Here is a 22,111-nt window from a genome sequence, read left to right as displayed (position 1 = left end):
GGTTCGGATCATCTTATGTAGTGTGTATACAAAAAAACCCTTAAATTTGTATGTAATTTGTATCCAACTGTAATTTAAACAATTTTTATTTTTTTTTTTACACTGGAAGGAGAAACTCACAAAGCAAACTAAAGCTGCTCATTTAGATACAATGGACCATGAATATTTACTCAGAAGCTACACAGGAAAATGTTTTATTTTTTCAGAAAACTAATGTTAAGGGAAAAAAAGATGACAGGACAGCGAAGTATTTATTAAGCTCATCAATAGCAAATGTTTATTTCCAGATGTGGGTTTCAGCTAGATTGCAAAGGAGAGTCTCAGTAACGGAGAGATGGGCAGGGTGCTCTGGGATTCGCACACACTCACCATGACACTTCTCACACACTCAGCCTAGGCACAGGGGGGAACACAGCAGTGCATGAGAGAGAAAAATTGGAGTTTGCAGTATATTTAAAAAAAAAAAAAAAATTGTTTCGAGTGGGGGGGGGAGAGGGAGTCCCACGTGGCCCAGCTGAGTTTGGAGAATCTGAACGTCTGTCTCTCCTCGACTTAGTTCGCCTCATCCTTTGAAGCCTCGTCGAAATTCTCCACAAGATCTGCAAACAACGTAAATGTACAAATTAAGAACGTTTGCCTGGATGAAGGACAAAAGTTTTAGAGGTAGTCAATAAAAAAAATTAAATTAAATAAAAAAAAAAGGGTCTGGTTACATTCTATAGTTTGCATTGTTGCCCCAAAAATATTACAATGAAATTAGTATAAAAAGCGAACGATTAAACCGTGCATAAGTACCTTCCACAAGGTCACCAGTCATGCAGTGTGTGTGCGCCCTTGGGAAAATCCTTTAGACTTTGGGTCTGATTTTCCCTCCCCATGTATCTCACCCGGAGGTTGATTTACATTTCAACATTTTTAATCAAGTCTGATTGCCATCATGCCAGGATGGGGGGATGGGGGGTGCACGCAAAGAGCTTGTGAAAAGAGCAGAGGCATCAAACATTTGAACCCCCAGTATCTTGTTACAAACCGCACTGACAGGCTGCATAGAAGTGTCCAAAAACCGTAAATCACAACCCAAATCTTCACTGGGTACAGAAACACTTAGCTAGCCAGGGTTAGACATCTTTATGAAGACTGACTGACAAAAAGAGAGTGTGTGCGCGCCTAAAGACAGCCAGGGTAAGGTTACAAAGTAAATAAACTTGTGGCATTTTTTTTAAATACATTTGATTTCTTATTTTTGTCCAACTGATTTTTCCATATAATTTTTCCCCCCCAGACTTCTGCCAATTCACCACACTTAAACAGCTGAAGCGCTTATTTACTGATCAACAGATTCCAGATCCAATATTTCAATACGAAACTACCCGAATAGAGGAACTTATTTTCGAATCACCTAGAATTCATGGCACGTACAACACTTTTAATGAACATTTCTCAACTTGTGCGCCTTGCTGCCTGAACATGTCTTAGACTGCAAGTGATTATCTAAATCACACGCTACTACTGCAGTCTAACTATGCAGTTAATAAGCACAATAATTTGCTCTTGGAATGAGTGAATACAAATCACAGAATTCAGTTTTGAAACGCTCATGTTGACGGCAAAGGTCAACTCGATCAGGCCAAACTTAGGTGTCAATCAGAAAAATTAAAACAGTTTCACAGGCTTGAAGTTTGACACTGAAAGACACAGAGCGGAAAACGAGAAGGGGGGTGGGGGGGGGGGGGGGGTGGTCAGAGTTACTGGTAGAAAAATAGATGAATAGAATATATAAAAGAGGGGATCAAACAGACTTGAAATATGGAGACAATGTGTGTACTAGTGGTAAAATTGATAGAGATGGAAGGTGGCAGTGTGTGGGTTTGATGTAGATGAATGGAAAAGTGTGTTACAGGAGAACTAAGTAAGAGGGAGAAAATAAGGGCTTCAGCATGATGCTGTTCGATCAGTTAACAGTCCAAACGGCTCTGCAGAGTTTGGAAATTGTAGCTGGGAAGCTTCAGGAATTCTAACAGTGCAAGTATATCAATAGAAGCCAACGACTAATCAGTCAGAAAAGGCGAAAGAAAGTTTGGTTTATGTAGGTCTAGCAGGAGGACGAGGGGCTTAAACAGCAAAAGAGAATGGCTGATCAGATCTGTTCACTCAGCTTACAAAATACGTCTTCATGCATGTGATCCACAAATAATGACAATGATTAAGTGAGTAAGGAAGAAAGCAGAATCCTGTATCAAGACATTTTACAAAACTCATCTTAGCAATACAAAAAAAAAAAAAAAAAAAAAAAGACTTGCCTGGAACTTCATCATCATCTTCCTCTCCTGTTGCCACGGGTGCTTTTCCATCACCAGCTGCAATAAAACAAGATATATGGTTAAGAATTACAGCACATCTGAAACCAAATGGCATTGACTGGACGTGTACAATATTAAATATACACTTAAACACTGATATTTTAAACTCCTTTAAAGGCAGCTGTCTTGTGGCAAATGCCAAAGTCCAACCCCCTTTACACACCTGTTCACAAACCTCCCTACAGACAGCATGTTCACGCACCAGCGCAAAATTCAGTATCTAAAATAAGACCATGTGGGAGGGAGAAATGCATTCCAAGCTTTACAATATTAAAAAGTATAAATGCTAAAGTAAGAAATTGCTTCATCAGCATTACTTCTTATTTCTACAAGGGAATTCGACGAGACAGACTTTATTCATTGCTTCATATTTTGAAAACTTTCCTTGATTCAATTCAATTCATTTTTGTGTGTATAGCGCTGTTAACAATGAACATTGTCTCAAAGCAGCTTTACACAGATAATGTGGTGATTGTATTTAAAAACTGTACATAGACCTTCATTGTGAGTGTGCAATAATGAGACATTTTCTCCCAGTACATTAAAAGCTTGCCAGAGTCTGCAATGATTCATAAAAGTGACCTAGCATTTCAGGTAGACGTTTGAGGCGGAGGTATTCATTTAAATTAACGACTAATAAACAATCTTTTGGATCACAGCATGTTTGGGATCCTGAGAGGACTTGATCCTGCATTATATGCTTACACTATCCTGAAACTGAAGCTCCTGTACTCCTCCAACTCCATCTCTTCCAACCACTGGTTTTAGGAATTCATTCAGAACATTATTTCACAGTCTGCAAGCTGTTAAGATGGACGTGGATAATGAAATGTTATCCTCGTCTTAAACTGCAACGTAAGAACGAGTAAAAGCGGCACCTTGTTTGGGCAGGGCCTCGGCGAGCTTCCTCAGACTGGTCAAGCTGTCGGCACCGAGCTGATTGAGAATGGAAGGCAGCATCTCCGTGAGCTGCTTGGTCTCGGCATGGCCTGTGATGGTGAAGGTGTTGGCTGCCAGTGAAGCCTGCACTTTGGGATTGTTGAAATGGATCACTGTTCCTTGGTTTGTAAACATGTTTACCTGCAAAGGCAGAACAATGATCAGAATGGATACAGCTAATAATGCAATCAGACATCCAATTATTTGATAAACCAAATCTGAAAGATCTGATCCATGTCCGATATCAGTCAAAATTGGAGTTTACTGACTTGCTGGTGAAATGACGAACCCTAGTACCTGTTATATAAACCCATAGTCAGTGGCTTACTGCTTGACAGAGTTTGTTTGCTTGCAGCAGTAATCGCAACCAATCAAAATGTTGTCAAGTGTCCCAATTCTTTCATCTTGGTGAAAAGTTGCGTATACCGTAATTTCCGGACTATAAAGCGCACCCATATATAAGCCACACCCACTGAATTTGACAATTTTATTTTTAACATAAATAAGCCGCACCTGTCAATAAGCCGCAGGTGTCTACACTGAAACTAAGGAACTTTACACAGGCTTTAACGAAAGACACTAAATGAAATATGTTTACTTATATTAGGAGCATAGCGGTATTTTGGGAAAAGCCTGCCACTGCATTCATCCGGTATTACTGCGTGTGTGGAGACCGAGGATTATGTCCTTATTATTTTATGATGCTCATTTCTAAGTTTCTTTGACTAACCCATAACGCTGTTGCTTAGAAAAATAAAAAAGCACGAGTTTTAGAAACCCGTCTGTGCTTATATGATTTCTGTTGCAACTTCTAGTCCGAAAAATACGGTAGCTTGACAAACTAGATCCTATAACTAAACTAAATTATGTCATTTTAAGCTGTAAACACATTCTACACCCTATATGGTTTGACAAGTATTTTTTTTTTAATGACAGAAAATGATTAGCACTTTTTACACCGCAAATCCTGTTCAAACATTTAATAATGTATTTTGCCACCTTACTGAATAAATGCTCGTCATTCTGGCTCTAGTTTTTGCAACTTGCTTGCTTTAGATATACACAGTTCTAGCTCTTCCGGTTTCAATATTAGGATGGCGAATACAGACTACTGCCACCTGCTGGTATGAGTAATTTTCTCTCAAGCAAGCACAAAACGTACACGGACGATTTGGTTTCTCAGATGCGCCTGCCTAACAATCGGCCTTATTTGCAGCACAAGCAGCCGATGCCGATTAATTATGAAAAATAAAAAAAAGGCAAGAATTGACAGGCCAAACAATTGGTCGACCTCTACTCTGTAATGCTGCTCATCAACCAGGAAAAACTGCATGTACACATGTACACACTTGATCTAGAGTGGAAAGCGTTTAAAATATAGACGACTGCGCTTTACTAATATGCCTTTACTTAGTAACCTGGCAAGATGATGGTATGCGAGTGTGTTATTGCACTGCAATAGGTGTATATAAAAGGTTCAGATGTTCTTGCATACATTCGCACTGCTTCCACGTTCCATGTTGTCCGTAGTTACGTGGATTTACAAACATAACAGTATAGGGTTGTAACAATTCCGCAAGTAACTCGATTACACAAATGTATAGTTAAAAGGACTAAACGAAACATTCGGTAAGTCTATTTAACTACACAAGGATCACTGCGTTTCCCCACGGACCATTATTACTGACGCACCACCCGCTAAACTGTGGAGCGGGTACACAAAAAACTGACAGAATGAAAAATGGAGGAACGGGAAAAAAACAACGAGGGCTGAGGAGAAGATTCGCATGTACGCCCTTTTCCGCCACATTAAATAAAAAGTTTGCCTAAATCTCTGCAAGTTTCTCACAATGCCGACTTTTTTTTTTATGCCAATCGGGCAGCAAGTAGTACCAGCTAGCTTTACACATTTTAAATTAAATGGGCAACAATCAATTGAATCGCATGGTATTAAACAAAGCCTCTGCTCCCTGGAGAGAACTCTGTCTAACAATCAACTCCGGAGGAGACGGAACAAGACAGAATGCAGAGGCCTCGCTCAAAATAAATAAATAAAATTAAAATAAATAAAAGTTCTATAAAGCAACCAGGTATAACCTGTCAAATTCTAGTGTCCTCACTTCTTTGTAAACTTTCACTGAAGTACAATTTCTACATTAGGCTTGTTAGTGAAGACTGTAATAGTTTGGTATTTTTTTTCCAAATCATTCACAGTTGTGTGTGTGTGTGTGTGTGTGTATATAAGAGAATTCTTACAAAAGTAAAAATGCACAACCACAAGGAAATAAATAACCCTGATATTCCCATAAATAAAAAACAGAACAAATTCTTTAAAACAGACTGGTTTAGAGAGAAAGAAGAAATATTTACCTCCTCAATGCCAGATATGTTATTGACACCCAACTTTTTCAGGGAAAACTGAAGTTTCTTGTCATCTGCGGTTGCAGTTCTGTGAACAACCTTCTTCTTTCTGCGTGCAGTGCCCTAAACAAAATGACCAAACATGACCAAAATTATTTCACATAACCAAACTCTGTTTTTGAATCCGATTGTTAATAAAACAGTGTCGTACCTTTCCACCAATGCGGACTTGTGCCTGCAGTTTGGCTAATTTTTCCTGGTTCATTATTGTCTCTTTCATCTGCAAGAAAGAGTTGCAGTGTTTATGTAGAGTATGCGTTCTCAAACTATTTAACTGTGAATAAATGTTCCCTGAAGCACGAAAGCATAGATTAAGTTTGAGAACAAACCAATCGACTGTCCTCACATCACAGTTGATTTCATTACTATGCAAATATTAGACTGTGACCAAAAACTATACTACTAATTACAAAAAAATATCAATATTCTGCTTATACACACACACACACACACACACACACACACACACACACACACACACACACACACACACACACACACGGCATTGTTTAATTTATGCACATCTGATTGGTCAAAATATGCACTTAAACGTATTTAACAGAATCTTAGATAGTGTGTTAGACATAACTAAATAAATATTTGATTTTAATGTCTTGTGTAAGATTGAAGTAACAGCTCATTTACATGGACTTGTAAAGCCGAGTCTCTGTAAAAACCTTCAAAAATTTGTTTTAGTAGTCAAACAGACTTATTCTTATTTATATGTAGCTTTCTGTATATTCTGTGGAAGCAGACTCTGGTTAAAGCAAAGGCAACCGACCTTACCTAAATGTCGCCTAAAAAAAAGAGAAGTTATTTGAACGTTTTAATCGGTTTATAATTCGTAAATTTGGAGTGTCCAACATACATGCCTATACGAGTTGTTACTATAGACTGAGCAGATGTCAGCATCCCAGTTTGCCTGCTGCCCACCCTACATAGTGCCCATGATAAGAATTAGTGCAAATATCTAACACGAATGTTAGGATGCTCTACTATTTATGATAAAGAAATAATGTGGATTCACAGAACCTTACAGCTAAAACTATATAATTCCAAACACGAGGGATGTGAACTTTTGCACCAGTCGCAAAATTTACATTTACACACATGGCATTCGGGAGACACCCTTATCCTGGGTGACTATTATCCTGTTTATACAACTTGAGGGTTATGGACCTTGCTCAAGGGCCCACAGCGGAACCCAGCTTTCCAACATTACCATCTGAACACCTACTAAGTGTAACCTCTGTGATGCGTCTTTATTATTTAAGCGTGATATCAAATCTCCCTGCGACTGGCAAACCTCCAGCAATAACGAATGTTGTATTTTGGACCAGTGAAAATGAAATATCGGAAGTTCTAAAGTATACAACAAATGTCGAAATATACAGAAAATAGTGCATTATTATAAAACCTGTCATTCACGTTTCTGCCGGAACTACTTCCCGAACTCAAAATTCATGCGCGCCTTCCGGCCAATCAGATTCGAGAATTCACCCGTGCCGTGGTATAAATACTGCTATAAACACGTGAAGAGGAACGTATGTCTTGTATCATTAATAATCAAGTAAACAAACCAGAATCTTGTTTTCCCCCTTAAATCCATTTTATATTTTAAATGTTCACTGCTGGAAATTGTGGCGGTATAAAAGAAATAAACCCTAATCCTATTGTTACCGGAAGTTTATCCAATTGAGAGATAAATACACTGCCTCAGCATGTCCTGATTTATTTCCATTTATTAATTTATTCTGATCTGTTACATTTTACTCTTGTAAAAATCTGTTAGCATCGATGAACAATGACAGCTAGACGAGGTGCAGGTCCATGTGCCAACTTCCTAACAAACCACGCTGGTGTAAAACTTGTCCGGCTCCAGGCTGAAGAGTTAAAGGGGTGCGGTCTAAAAAAATGCAAAAAAAAAAAAAAACCTAACGTTTATAACCTTCTAATCAACTTGGGTAAATAAAAAAAAATTAAAAAAACACTATTTTTGGGTGAATAATTAAATAAATAATTTTAATGTATACATTAAAACTGAAGTGTAAAGGCCCAAGTTAACGCTAAACCGCAGTCTGGGCCGTAAAACCAGTACAACAACCTATTTATTTTTATTTTAATGTTAAAAGCAAATAATTATCCAAAAATCTTGATAAAAGTGAAAAAGTGGTGGTTTGGTTCCGTAAGAATAAAAAGGAAATACTTATTATAGTAGTTACTCTTATCTTCCAAAACCTGATAAAAAACAAAGTTGTGATTAGCTATAAAAAATGTGTATAACATTTTTATTCTGCTTATATAAGGAAAAGTCTATATACATGACTATCCTGCTTTTAGGAACCCGTAGTAGCTGTGAAATCCTCGCTCTACACGCCGACATTCGTGAGCATCAGTACGGGCTTTGGGGCCTGTCAGTCCGCCAGCCTCGCGTCCCACAAACCCGTACAGACTGCGAATGTTTCCGAAGAAGATCCATGCGAAATCGCGGCCGGACTGCTACATAAGATACTTAATTTACCTTGGAGCTCGGAGCTGGAAGTGCCTGTGCAGGAAAGAGAGTATTTTAGATCTCCGGACTGACCTGCACGCTAGCAGCAAACACACGCGGAGAGCAAGATGGACGCGAAAGAGAGAGGACGGAAGTGACGTCACGCTTGAAATGCACCACAGCGGGCTGACGGCCAAGAAAAGTTAGTGTGAAAGGAGTGGAGTAGAGTGTGTCATGTGGAGCTTTATTTACACGATTCTGTTCAAACATACGCACTATTTCTCTATTACGAGAGAAAATTGTATAAATAAAGACAGATATAAACGTGACCAAGACAAACAGACCTACAGAGTCTTTATGTGGATAATTTACTCAGTACAAGACTTTTACACTGAAAGTTTGAGAAAAAACAGTTGTTATAATTCTGATTATTTTGTTACTGTTTGATTTCAGTTTATTTTTATAGGACACATTGTTCAGTATGTTCAGGATTTATCCCTGGAATTTACTCTTTATACACAAGAAAAGGCAGTGTTGCATTGTTAATTATTTTACACACACACACACACACACACAAACACACACACGGCCCTGTGTTTTGCAGTGGAGGAATAGCATGACAAGAGACTGAACCTGAGCATCCTGTGTGGACAAAAATGGTGGACTCCTTCTGATGTTGTAGAGAAGAAACCGACAAGAACCAGTCACATTAGCAACATGTGAGGAGAAAGACAGTCGATTGTCCATGGTTACCCCAAGAATTCAAGTGGTGGCTGAAGGGGACAGCGGAGAAGTGTGAGATTTATTCTGAAATCGTGACCTGGAGACGTGGAGATGAATCACCTGGGAGGACCAGCAGTTTAGTTTTGCTGGGGTTGAGTTTTAGTTGATGTGCCAGGATTTAATGATGCTCTGTGAGAAGATTAGGTTTTAGAAAAAAAAAGTCAATCAATACTGTGACACGGATACTGTGACCAGAATAAGATTTCACAGCAAAAAGGTTGCAAAATCTAAAAATGTCAGTTGGTACAAATGTGATAGTTTGGTGCAAGTGACGTCAGTTCTTTGAAACCCGTTACTTTTGGATTTGACACCGGTTCCACCCCATAAAGAAAAACATGAACCTGAGTTTTCTTTTTAAATTAATTTGTAATATATTGAATTCTAAGTTAAAGCTAAGATCACAAAAAACAAGCAAGCCAAAGCATGCATAAAAAAAGAGGTGATAATAAATGTAAAATATAAAAGTGATAATAAAAGAATCAATTATTCATAACCAAAACAGGTACAAATAAGCATGTGTAAAAGTGTATATAAAAAATAAAAACATAGAAGGCTCACCTGAGATACCTGAGATGCTGTTCCAACTGGTTTCAGCACAAGATCATGGAACAGCCTCCACCAGATGGTCTGGTCTGAAGATCTCAGGGACCTGGGAGCAGAGTACTGTCAGAGCATGTGAGGTTTGAGACATACAAAAGTTCTATATGAACACCGTGTCAAATAAATAAAAGTAAATTTACTTCTCATTGTATTCTACAAAACAAGTTAACCCAATAAACTAGGTCTTGAGTAAATAGCTTGAGTAATTTCTGTCTATTTAGGTTTCATTAACAAAGCTAAAAATATTCAAATAAATTAACTTCAAATCAGTTTTATTTGTTTAGCGCTTTTAATAATGGACATTTTTCAAAAGCAGCATTAACAGGGATAAGGATGTTATAACATCTTTATTTATTTGTTAGTGCCTGTAAATTTAGGGCCTATACGTTTATCGATAATGAGCAATCCAGTGGTGACAAAACTCACTGAGAATATATCTAAGCATCCTTATCTGGGTAGCACCTAATATCCATTCATTAAAATTTTATTGTTATGTGGTGAGCTATTAAGCGATGGGCACTTAAATGCAGAATTTCATGCAAATTGTAGTTCTAAGCCATTGTAGCAAACTGTTTATATTAATTACAGTTAAAATCCTTATAGGTCTTACATTGCTTATTAGCTTTAAACAGAAGAGAGAGAACTCCTTAGGGCATTGGGATGAATCAGGCAGATCCAAAAAGAAGAAAGGTAGAGGATCACTGTTCATTGGTACTTCAGTACCATGTTTAACTCGACAGATGGGGTGGGGGTTGGGGGGAAGGTGTTCACTTTTCCTGGTGGATTAAAGCAAACCATCTCAACAGAGTTGTAGGTTAACTTTAGTTTGTAATCTAGTGAACCAGTGTTGATTTATTAATTCATAAAGATTTAAAACACTTTTGTAAGTAACCCTGGATAAGAGCCTCTGCTAAATGCAGTAAAGGCAAATGTATCCCTTATCCCTGGACTTAACACTTAACACACACTCATCACTCATCTCAATCCATTCGATTATCATCTATTTATTATTATTTATATTTGACTGTACTACACTCTTTTACTGCTTTTTTTTTGCACCTTTCACTGTATTACTGTTTACCTGCCGTTTTTTGCACCTCGACTACTATATTGTTTACATGCTTTTTTGCACCTTCGACTTTGTTATATTATACTACACTGTTTACATGCTGTCTTCTGCAAATCTTGACTGCTGCTGTATTTTTGCACTACATTGTGTTCTTATATTTACTCCTGGGTATAGTTTTTACAGTTCACAGTACTGTATAACCAAGTATACAGTAGGTTTACTGGTCGGCGCTATCTTGGTTTTGTGTCTTGTCTTGTCTGTACTGTACTGTTTTTTGTCTGCACTGTTTGCACTAGGTTGCACTTGATGCACTTTATGTAGCTTGTGTTGTGTTGTAGCTTTATGGTATTTTTTAGTGTAGCACCAGGGTTCCGGAGGAACGTTGTCTCATTTTTACTGTGTACTGTGTACAACTGTGTATAGTAGAAATGACAATAAAAGCCTCTTGACTCTTGTAAAATGTAAATTCTGTTTGACAAGAAATTCGACTGGTGTAGTATTAATGATTATGACTAGTATATAATTAATGTGACTGGTACTGTATTGGGGGCGCTACAGAGCACCGTCCACCAGAACACCCAGCACAAAAACATTTTTTTCCTGTGGGCTAAACAATGAACAATGAAAATACTCATAACTACACATTGTCCATCAAAACTGACACATTTATACATACAATCCAAATGGTACATTTGTAAACTGCACACTTGTATATAACATCTGTACATTCATTTAAATAATATTTCTAAATATGTATATAGTACATTATTTAATTGTCTGTTTTACTTATATTTAGTTATATTTCATCTCTTCCGTGTAATTCCTATAGATGTCTAAACTATCATATGTTGCACTATGTCTGTACTTTCTCCTGCACTGGAAGCTCCTGTCGCCAAGTCAAATTCCCTGGGTGTGTAAACATACTTGGTTATAAAGCTATTTCTGATTGTGCTTCTGTTACACAGCTCTAATCAGTTTTATGTTATTGGAACCTATGTTTGAATCAGAAAAGTAAAGGCCATCACAGGTCACTGCGTATCAGGCTACATATGCACATAGCAGTCATAGTGCTCATATTAACCCCTATTCACTGCTAAATGCACCTAAAATGGGCACATAATCATCAGAAGTGGAGCAATGGAGGAAGGTTGCCAGTTGGGGTAGGAGATGAAAAGAGGGCACCAGGGTGCACTATGGGAAGCTGGTGAAGGCAGTGTGTTACTCTTGGCAATGTCCTGTTGGGAAACCAATGGTTCTGGCATTCATTTGGATGTTACTTTGACACACACTACTTACTTAAAAAAGTTCATAACTTTATGGCAACATTATTCCCTAGTGGCAATGGCCTCTTTTTTTTGTAGAGCAATCTGCCATGCCCTGCCATAATGCAAAAATAGTTTAGGAATTTTTTTGAGGAACATGAGCTCAACATGTTGACTTAGTCTGCAAAATCCCTAATCCAATCCAGCATCAGAATTGTGGGTACATAAAAAAAAAAAAAATTCATTGATAAGTGATTTAGTGTTCTTTTCGACTGGAGGCCACTCTGTGCAGCTTGGGACGGTTTCTCATCAACGCCATGGGTGGTTCCATGAAATTCCGGAGTAAGAACGTGAGCTTTGAGGATGGATTGGACTGTAGTTAATGTCAACAGTCTCCTACACTGACTCAGGACTACAGTTTGCTTCTGATCACCATCACTGCACCCCGCAACATTGTATATCTGCTTCTAATGGACATTCTGTGCAACCCAGATGAGGATGCGTTCCCTCTTGAGTCTGGTTCCTCTCAAGGTTTCTTCCTTATGCCATCTCGGGGAGTTTTTCCTTGCCACAGTTGCTCATCAGGGACTTACAATGTAAGTAAAAACCTACTTACAAAGAACATATTTACTTTTATTCTCCACATTATCTGTGTAAAGCTGCTTTGAGACAATGTTCATTGTTAAAAGCACTATACAAATAAAAATTAATTGAATTGAATTAATAATTCTGTCCAGGTTAGTCAGAAAATGACTATCATTTTGGGTTAATTGGACATGATTTGTAGAAAGAGTAGCAAAAACAATATTTTTTGACAAAAATCTAAGATTTTCAATCTGATCACATTTGTCTGCCTTCACTTTAAAATTCTTTATATACTTGTATATAAAAGGAGCTGTAAATTCTTCAAATTCACAGGGAAGAAAAATAATATAAGTTGTTGCAGTTTTTGACAACAAAGTGGCATGAAACTTCTGATACATTCAGAGGTCTTAAAAAGTGGTGGACAATGACAAAGTAAATGGCATTCATTATTGTATTTAAATAGCTTTTTTGCGTATCTGTATTTTACTGAAGAATTTCCATTTGGGGAGACTTTAACTTTAACTTCAATAAATTTTTATGTCAAATATCTTACTATTTACTCAACTACATTTTGTGAAATCAGTCATTCCTTTTTTTTATGAGTGGATAATAACGTAACTGGTCAAGCACACAGCAATTCACAGATCAGTTTTGAAACCTTTTTTGAAGCCGAAAAGAAAGTTTTTTTATACACTCAAAAGCAGGTACTTTTGAACACTGACTTAAGTACATGAACTGTGTATTTCCTCCTACCACTGTGTTCCTCTTTAAAAAAAAAGATCGTCAAAATAATTGTTTCAATGTGAGACTTACAGATTTATTAAATAATGCAATGCTGTCAGACAGCTGGTTAGTTGCTGTTAGTCAACTGGTTCTCAGTCAGTCAATTAGTTAGTTAGTTAGTTAGTTAGTTAGTTAGTTGGTTAGTTAGTTAGTTAGCTAGATGGTTGGCTAGTTGGTTAGTTAGTCCCACATCGAAATGTGTAGTGCAGGGGTGTCCAATCTTTTCCACCAAGGGCCAGTGTGGTTGCAGGTTTTCATTCCTATCAATCAATGGCCACACTTGATAGTCATTGAAAATGAAAATAATTAGATTTCAACAGGTAGAATTTGGTTGGACTTGCTGGGTTAGAATGAGAACCTGCACCCACACAGAAAAAGATTAGACACCCCTGGTGTAGTGTATTTGCTCTAAAACTTTGTTCGTGAAAATGTAGATTCTCGGCCACTAGATGGCGACCTCGTCTTTTCACACGCAGCGGATAAAAAAGCGAGAGAGCCGACTCCTTCCGCTGAGCACACGACTCCCAGTGACTCGGCCATAAGCACCAGGCAGATGTTTTGCCCATCAAACAGAATAACCCGGCTTTCGATTCCAACTGCATCATCCAGAACTAACACAGCACGCAGATTAAAAAAAAAAACCAAATCATAATGATCTTTGGACAGATCCTTTCCGCCATTCATGCATTTCTTTGGTTTGCTTTTGGTGCGCTTTAGACTTTTTATGGACTTGCGCTGTTTGTTTTTTAGATAAATAGCTTCTCATCGCTTTGGCCACAAATTGTCTTTAATAACCTACTTTAGAAATCCTTCTCTTTTAAGTGTTAAAATGCTAAAAAAGTCAAAAGACAGACGATGTAATAAAAGGAAACGAAATGAGTTGCTCCCGATGTGCACGCGCCTTATCCCAAAAATATTGTAATACAAAATGCTTTTTAAAAATGTAATCAGTATAGTATGATAAATCCTACACATACAAAATAATATATAAATCATTTATAACATTGCGAAATTCTGTTTAGTACGAGCACAAACTAAACAAAAAAAGTATTGTGTGCATTAACAAATATACCAAACTAATTAAGTTTCCGTTAATTACAGATGAAAAAAAAACCTCTTAATATAAATCAGGATATATATCTTTATCTTCATCCTCCTTATAAACCTATATAAAATATTTTTGGCCTTTGCTAATAAAATTTGACTTTTTCTAATAAAAAAAAAAAAAAATTATATATATATATATATATATATAAAATGTATTTAGGCTGCCTAATCCAACATTCACGTTGGTATCACCGTTAAGATGCAGGTGTGCACGTGTGAGAACACGCGCAGGAGGACAAATTATTTCCTGAACCTCACTTGTTTCACCTTGAAGAGTTGTTTGATTGTTATGAAATAATATAATATTAATAAATGTATTTTAAATAAAACGATGCTTATATTATTTGGTTTATTTAATAGGGAGGTTGTACAGTAAGCCACAAAACCAATATAATAACAACAATAATTATAAAATGAATAATAGTAATAACAATAATAATATTAATAATAATAATAATGTATATATAATTTTATTAATAATATAATTTTATAATATAATGTATTTTGTATATTTTTTATTTTATATATATATATATATATATATATGTGTGTGTGTGTGTGTGTGTGTGTGTGTGTGTGTGTGTGTGTGTGTGTGTGTGTGTGTGTGTGTAGTATTAAATACTTTTGTATCCCTTAACATAAGTAGTGTTAAATGCGCGCGCGCCTATTTATTCCCAACTCGCCCATTTCCTGCAGGTTCAACGTTTCCAAATGCTCGTATGATCAGAAGAAGCCAGGAGCAAAGCCCATCATCTCCAATGCGCTCTCCTGCATATGAGCTCCACACACTATTATATAGTGAAGAGAAAAAGCAGTAGTAGTGAGGGAGGGTCATATAAACAACCTCGTGTTTACTTCTCGGTTTTCCCCACATGTACACGCAGCGAGTAGGATTTTATTTTTTTTAAGCAAACAAACGGACTAAAATGTTTTCCGAAACTATAAGAATTTCCCTTTATTTATTCCCTGCCATGTTTTTTTTTCTGTAAGAATATTGCAGTGCTGTTTTTCTCTTTCGGTGTGCACAGTGACGCTGAATAATCATGTGATCAGAGAGCGGTTATAAAGCTCGAGGGAAGATCCGCCCTGTTTGGAATCGTGCTTCGCCTTTATGTGAAGTGTGTGAAGTGTGTGTGTGTGCTGGTCTCCTGTATGATCGCGCCTGGATGCCGGACTGAAAGGTTATGAAAGTCCATGGCGGCGGCATAACGGCTGCTTTAATATTTGCGCTGTGCAGCATCTCGTCGCTGAAGATGCGTCTTTACACACCGCATCAGTAACAGCAGAAGCAGCAGCGCGCGCAGCGACCCGCCGGGAGCCATGACTCTGAGCTCCGAGATGTCGGACGCGTGTGCGCTCTCGGAAGAGCCGGACATCGACGTGGTGGGCGAAGGAAACGACGACGACGACGACGCGGCTGTGCGCTCGCGCCCTTACGACGAAGACGACGACGATGACGACGGATTCCCGCGCGCTCGCGACGACCCGTTCGCGCGCGGCGCCGCCGGCACGGGTGCGCGCGACGCGTACAAACCGACGAGCAAGAACGCTCTGGTGAAGCCGCCGTACTCCTACATCGCGCTCATCACCATGGCCATACTGCAGAGTCCCAAAAAGAGACTCACACTCAGCGAGATCTGCGACTTCATCAGCAACCGCTTCCCGTACTACCGCGAGAAGTTCCCTGCGTGGCAGAACTCCATCCGTCACAACCTCTCACTCAACGACTGTTTCGTGAAGATCCCGCGAGAGCCCGGAAACCCGGGGAAGGGTAACTACTGGACGCTGGACCCGGAGTCGGCCGACATGTTCGACAACGGCAGCTTCCTGCGCCGGAGAAAGCGTTTCAAGCGCCAGCAGACGCCGGAGCTGCTTCGGGAGCATGCCGCTTTCATCCCCGGGTACGGCTACGGAGCTTACGGCTGCGGCTATGGCCTTCAGCTGCACGCCGCGTATCACGCGCACTCTGCGCTCTTTACCTTCCAGCATCAGCATCCGCCGCATCCGCAGCATCCGCAGCAGCCGCCACCGTCTAGCAGGCACACCGGAACTCTTATCCCCGCGCCTTCCCTCATGCCGAACACAGCCGAACTCGCGCGCTCAAGAAGCTTCTATCCTCCATTGAGTCCCGGGATTTCTTCCCCGGTACAGACTGCGACTAAATCCCCGGTACACCGATCACCGTTCTCCATAGAAAGTATTATAGGGAGCGCTGGTAGCCCGGCGCATGCGCACTGTGCCTCACGGACTCCGCCAGCGCCTTTCGGACCGAATGGCGCAGCAGCCGAAAAGTTTCCCACCAGGACTGTCAGGGGAACAAACGGCTGTTAATTTTTTTTTTTTTTTTTTTTATAAATTAACAACAACAAAAACAAATGATAAAAAACTATATATATATATATATATATATATATATATATATATATATATATAAAATAAAATATGCGATACACACAAAAGCTCCTGTTTTTAAGGTAGGAATGCTTTTTATTTTGTTTTTAAAAATGCCCATTGTGCCTATATATATATATATATATATATATATAAATATATATATATATATATATATATATATATATATATATATATATATATATATATATATATATATATATATATATATATATATATATATATATATATATAAAATACTCTATAACTTGTAATTCCATATTTCATTACAGTTAGTAGACATGGCAAAGGGCATCTCAGGATTTTTTTTTTTTTTCTAAAAAGATTTAGCAAACTGTCAGTTCATCTTAAACAATGTATTTTGTGTCAAAACCCATTTAATTAAACTTTTCTACATTTTTTACATTTAATTTTTTCTTTTTGTCATGAAAATTCACAAGTACTTTGATCAGATGTGTGGTTATATCAGTGATATGTACATTATTTTAGTTGTATACTCGCAGTGTAATTTTTAATTTTTCCGCTCGATTTGTTTTACAATAAGAATAAATATTGTTTTACAGAAAAGATAAGTGGAAATGAGAGCTTCTTGATATCTCTGGGGAAAAAAATTAATTGCCAAAACAATTTGCAATCACAGCCACTTCAGAGTTTGTCTTAGTGTTATAGCAAAAGTAAGGATACAAAAAAATCTAGCTTCATAATAAAAAATACACTTAGATCATCTATAATGTAATAATGGCTATTACATTTAATATAATTTAATTTAAATTAGTTTTCCATGTTTTGTCCCCCGGTAGCATTTATGAACCCACACAAGGGTCAATCGTAGTTTAAAGGTATGTGTGTGTGTGTGTGTGTGTGTGTGTGTGTGTGTGTGTGTGTGGGTGTGTGTGTGTGTGTGTGTGTGTGTGTGTGTGTGTGTGTGTGTGTGTGTGTGTGTGTGTCTTACAGTCATGGCCTTAATTGTTTCATTTTGTTTTTTTTCTTTTTTTGAAAACATTATTCTATTTAAAAATGTGTAATTCTTAAGATTATATTAAGCTCTGATTCTGTTAATCAAATCAAATCAAATTAACTTGTATTTGTCACATACACATACAGAGTACGACATGCAGTTAAATGCTTTTATACGACTGTCTGGCATGAGGGAATAGAATATATATATGAGGACAAAGTGTATATACAAAGTATGCTTATGACAGTAAACAGTAATCACATAAGGTGGTTAATGTTTGTTATTATTAATATTATTATTATTATTATTATTATTATTATTATTATTATTATTATCTTATTTTCACACAAAAGTGTTCAAGAAATTTGTCTTGGTGTGAATCTAATATAGCAGTAGTCATTTATTTCTTTAAAAAAATGCACAGAAAATTACAGACAAATGAATAGAATAAAACCATCACAAAGTTTTAGGAATGCTGTCAGTGGTATTTTACACACTTAGTTTTTATACCATTACCTTATCCACTTAAAGGAAAAATGGCATATGGAATACTAAATGATTCTGAATGATCATTTAGCCTAATGGTAGTCAGAATGGTGTTCAGGATGAGAATGAGCTTCACTAAATGTGTTGATGAGGCCTGGAAACGGCGTAAATCATATACTATAGGCTTTTTCGGTCAATAGGTCTTGTGATGTTAAATGGAAATCTTCACCACCTTCAAAACACCAGTTCAGAGAATTCCAAAGACTTCAATCTGTGCCAAGGTGCATTATGTTTGTTTTGGTAGATTATGGTGGCCTAAAACTTTACTAAGACAAATTGAATTTTTCCAGTCATCTATAGATATTTGTAATTTATATACTTTTTTACTTTTATTTTTGAATTTTAAAAAGGCAGTAAAATGGTTGTACCATTAATATCCACCTTTTAGCCTGATGTATAAGAATTACCATAAAACTATTAATCCGTGCTATGTGCCTTAAATAATATACAATGTGCCTCAAATTAAAAGAAAAAATGTATATCCATGTTAACAGGTGAATCCTAAATACATAATAAATATAAAAAAAAGCTGGCCCTTGAAATCTCTTCCCAAAGCCAAGGGAAGATTATATTCTGTACATCTTAGTATGTAACAGTAGGATCCTGAATCTGTAAAACATTTTAATTTTCTTGATCTTCAGTTCATTCCTTATGAGTAGGAACGTTTATAAGAGAGAAAAAAAAGATCATATCTTTGTAGAGAGAGAAATCACCATGTTTAGATTCCCTCATGCAAAATGTACAAATTGATAATTGTAAAAAGATTATGAACTGGTATTCTATTATTATTATTATTTATTATTTTTTTTTTACAGTTTTTCATTTCATCCACCCTGACAAACAAGGACACACATGCACACACAACTTTTCTAATATAGACTACGATTACTCTTTTCTGCGGCCTTTCTTACATTTGTTTTCCTACTTTCCGTTTTTCAGAGACAGCATGGTGTGAATCTGGTGATAAAAATCACTCTCAGTAATTGCCCTCATAGTTTTCTCCATTTCCACTCATTTACCATCTTCCACAGCGTTAAAGACCTCAGCTCTCATACAGGAGAAGTGTGGAAACAGCAGTGGGATATAAAAGAAAAAAGGAAATAGCAGTGGTCAGGATAAAAAGTGTAGCTCACCTGTGACAGGGATATAATATAATGACTAATGATGTGTTTTAGAAAATGTGAAAGAACGGATATGAAAAGGAAGTGGGCCAAAATATATTTTTTATACTTTCAAAGTTACTGCATTTTAGCAGATGATTTTTTTTTTTTTCAAATTAGCAGAAGTAAACTACAAATGTATTTTCCAATGGTGCCTCTTCATAAGGGGGTCCAGCAGCGCATATATATATATATATATATATATATATATATATATATATATATATATACAAGATAAATTAAATAACGCTTTGCATTAATAATTATTAGACGGATGGGCATGTGTGTGTGTGTGCGTGTTTGTGTGTATGTGTGTGTGTTTGTGTGTGTGTGCGCGCGCGTGTATGACTGCGCGCAGCCGCAGTAGCTTGTACCTCGCGTGCCTCTTTGGACGCAGAGAAAATGCGGAGAGTAGTGGAGACAGTTCAGTAGGCCACACACACACACACACACACACACACACACACACACACACACACACACACACACACACACACACACACACACACACGCACACGCACACGCAATTATGATGTAACAGTGCTACTACTAGTGACAGAGAAAGAAAAATGGGTCAAAGTCGGCTAGAAGCGCGCACGCGCACAGCAAAGTGGAAATCCTTTCTGTAGCGAGGCCGCGCATGAACGACAAAAAAAATCTAATCAAATGAACTGCATTAATTTAATAGATTTTTTTGTTCAAATTCTGAATATTTGACCCCCATTTTTCTGGTCTTCTTAGTAAGATCGCTAGAAACTCATCGGAGCAGTAAATGAAAACGGATTGTTGGTGCAGATAGCAGAAGTGCACAGTGCTGTAGCACAGTGTTCTCCCCATGCCCTGCTCCATCAATAATACATGATCACTGAGATACTCTGTGGACTTGCATGGCGTGGCTTGTCTTCTTGAACAGACACACACCAACATTCAATATCGACCTTTCATTTTAACGCAGTCTCCCAAAACCTGGTGCTCGCGCGCACCCATTATTTGGGTTTCATATTCAAGTTTTGCAATTTTACATGCGCTAAACACACATACTATAAAATGTCAATGAATATACAAGCTATACAATAATAGTAAAGAGTAAACATGTAAGCATTAACATAAACATTCACATTTTATAAACTGGTTTTATCAGTAAATCTGCTTTGGGACAATGTCAATTGTAAAAAGCGCTTTACAAATAAAACTCTATTAAATCTGACATTCAGGTCTCGAGACAAACAGCTGGCCTTCACTGAAACACTGATTTTGCAGCCGATCCTATTACTTATTACTTATTCATTTATATGTTTTATTTTAATTAGAAAGTACTGTAAATCCGGCAATGTATTATTTCATACTTTTATTTAATAATAAGATCATCATAGTATGAATCTTCTTGTACTGAGTTACGTTTTGAGAAATTATTATTTTATTGAACGTTTAAAATCTACATTTTTTTTACCCTGATTACTGAATGCACGACGTATTGAACCAAATATGTTTACCTACTTGTTTTTTTTTTTTCTTGTTTTTTTAAGAGGTTTGGAGAAATTAAATAAAAAAATACATGTCAAATAAAATAATACATCAAATAATATTCGTGGCATAAATTGGGAAGTGATATACGTGAGCACACAAAAAGAAACCACCGAAATAAATTGTATAAAACAATAATTATATTTCTTAGCTATTTTTCACTTTACAAAGAAAATTTCAAACCGAAATCGTTTGTTTTTTTGTTTGTTTGATTGTTTTGATCATTTCATTAATATAGCGTGAACGCGCGTGTGAGTTGCCTGATGATTTCGTGTGTATGAACAAAATAAATAGTCCCATTCGTAAAAAAAAAAATCTATTCTGGTCAGGATGATTGTAATAAGGTTATTTCACACTTTTCAATTTTTTCACTTTTCAACTTTTCACACATTTCAAGTTCAATTTGTTTTGAACTTAAGTTTATTTTCTGTAATTCTTCATTTGAGAATAAGCATTTTTTACTTTTTTTTAAAGGTATTTTTTTGCGTTTGAAATCTCTCAGTTTGCACGTTCTTATGGATCCAACAGTTGGTGTGAACAAACGATAAATAAAAGCAAAAACAAAATATATATATAAAAAAAATACGATTTGGCATAGTCACATTTAACACAATCAAACATAGAAATCCAGACATTATTATTATTATTATTATTATTATTATTATTATTATTATTATTATTATTATTATTATTATTATTATTATTGTCATCATCATCATCATTATCGTCATCATCATCATCAACCAATGAATGCTATATTCAATGCAAAAATAATTGCAATAAATACTGTTTTTTGTTTTTTTTAATACCACGGATTTTTGGGCTCAAGCACACGATCTGTAAGTTCCCCTTTTTGGTTTCAAAGCACTGCAGATCTACCATGCCACATGTCAAAAAGCAACTTCCTAATGAAAATACACAAATGAGAGATGAAAAGTAGCCTGCAAAACTGACCCCATCTACTCCCTCCTTCTCCTCCCTCACATGCGCCCTGCTTGGAGCGGTGGAAGGAGTCGTTGTGCACAGTGACTGATGGGCATCGAGGCAAACAGCACACCAAAGAATAACAGTGAAACAGCGGCGCTCATCATTCACGTAGTTAGATTACTTT

At 37.0% G+C, this 22,111-nt stretch overlaps 2 protein-coding genes across 3 annotated transcripts; one reads left to right on the top strand and one right to left on the bottom strand.

Moving 5' to 3' along the window:
• Nucleotides 1-248: 248 nt before the first annotated feature.
• btf3 (basic transcription factor 3) lies at nucleotides 249-8,452 on the bottom strand. 2 transcript variants are annotated; one of them, XM_083532012.1, is made up of 6 exons: nucleotides 8,305-8,452; nucleotides 5,872-5,940; nucleotides 5,670-5,783; nucleotides 3,239-3,440; nucleotides 2,301-2,357; nucleotides 249-599 (listed from the first exon to the last, which is right to left on the bottom strand). In XM_083532012.1, the coding sequence occupies exons 2-6, from the start codon at nucleotides 5,938-5,940 to the stop codon at nucleotides 553-555; spliced, it is 489 nt and encodes a 162-aa protein (XP_083388138.1). In that variant the 5' UTR covers nucleotides 8,305-8,452; the 3' UTR covers nucleotides 249-552. The 2 variants fall into 2 exon arrangements, with proteins under 2 accessions (XP_083388138.1, XP_083388139.1); XM_083532013.1 differs by having other exon boundaries at nucleotides 8,242-8,357.
• A 7,055-nt stretch (nucleotides 8,453-15,507) lies between these two features.
• Nucleotides 15,508-16,747, top strand: foxd1 (forkhead box D1). Its single transcript, XM_083531478.1, has one exon. The coding sequence runs from the start codon at nucleotides 15,721-15,723 to the stop codon at nucleotides 16,729-16,731; it is 1,011 nt and encodes a 336-aa protein (XP_083387604.1). The 5' UTR covers nucleotides 15,508-15,720; the 3' UTR covers nucleotides 16,732-16,747.
• The last annotated feature ends 5,364 nt before the right edge of the window (nucleotides 16,748-22,111 follow it).

This window comes from Silurus aristotelis (assembly GCF_946808225.1).
Source record: "Silurus aristotelis genome assembly, chromosome: 26".
NCBI classification, from domain to species: Eukaryota; Metazoa; Chordata; class Actinopteri; order Siluriformes; family Siluridae; genus Silurus; species Silurus aristotelis.
Note: the sequence above shows the minus strand (reverse complement) of the source record. Positions and strands in the feature narration are given on the sequence as shown.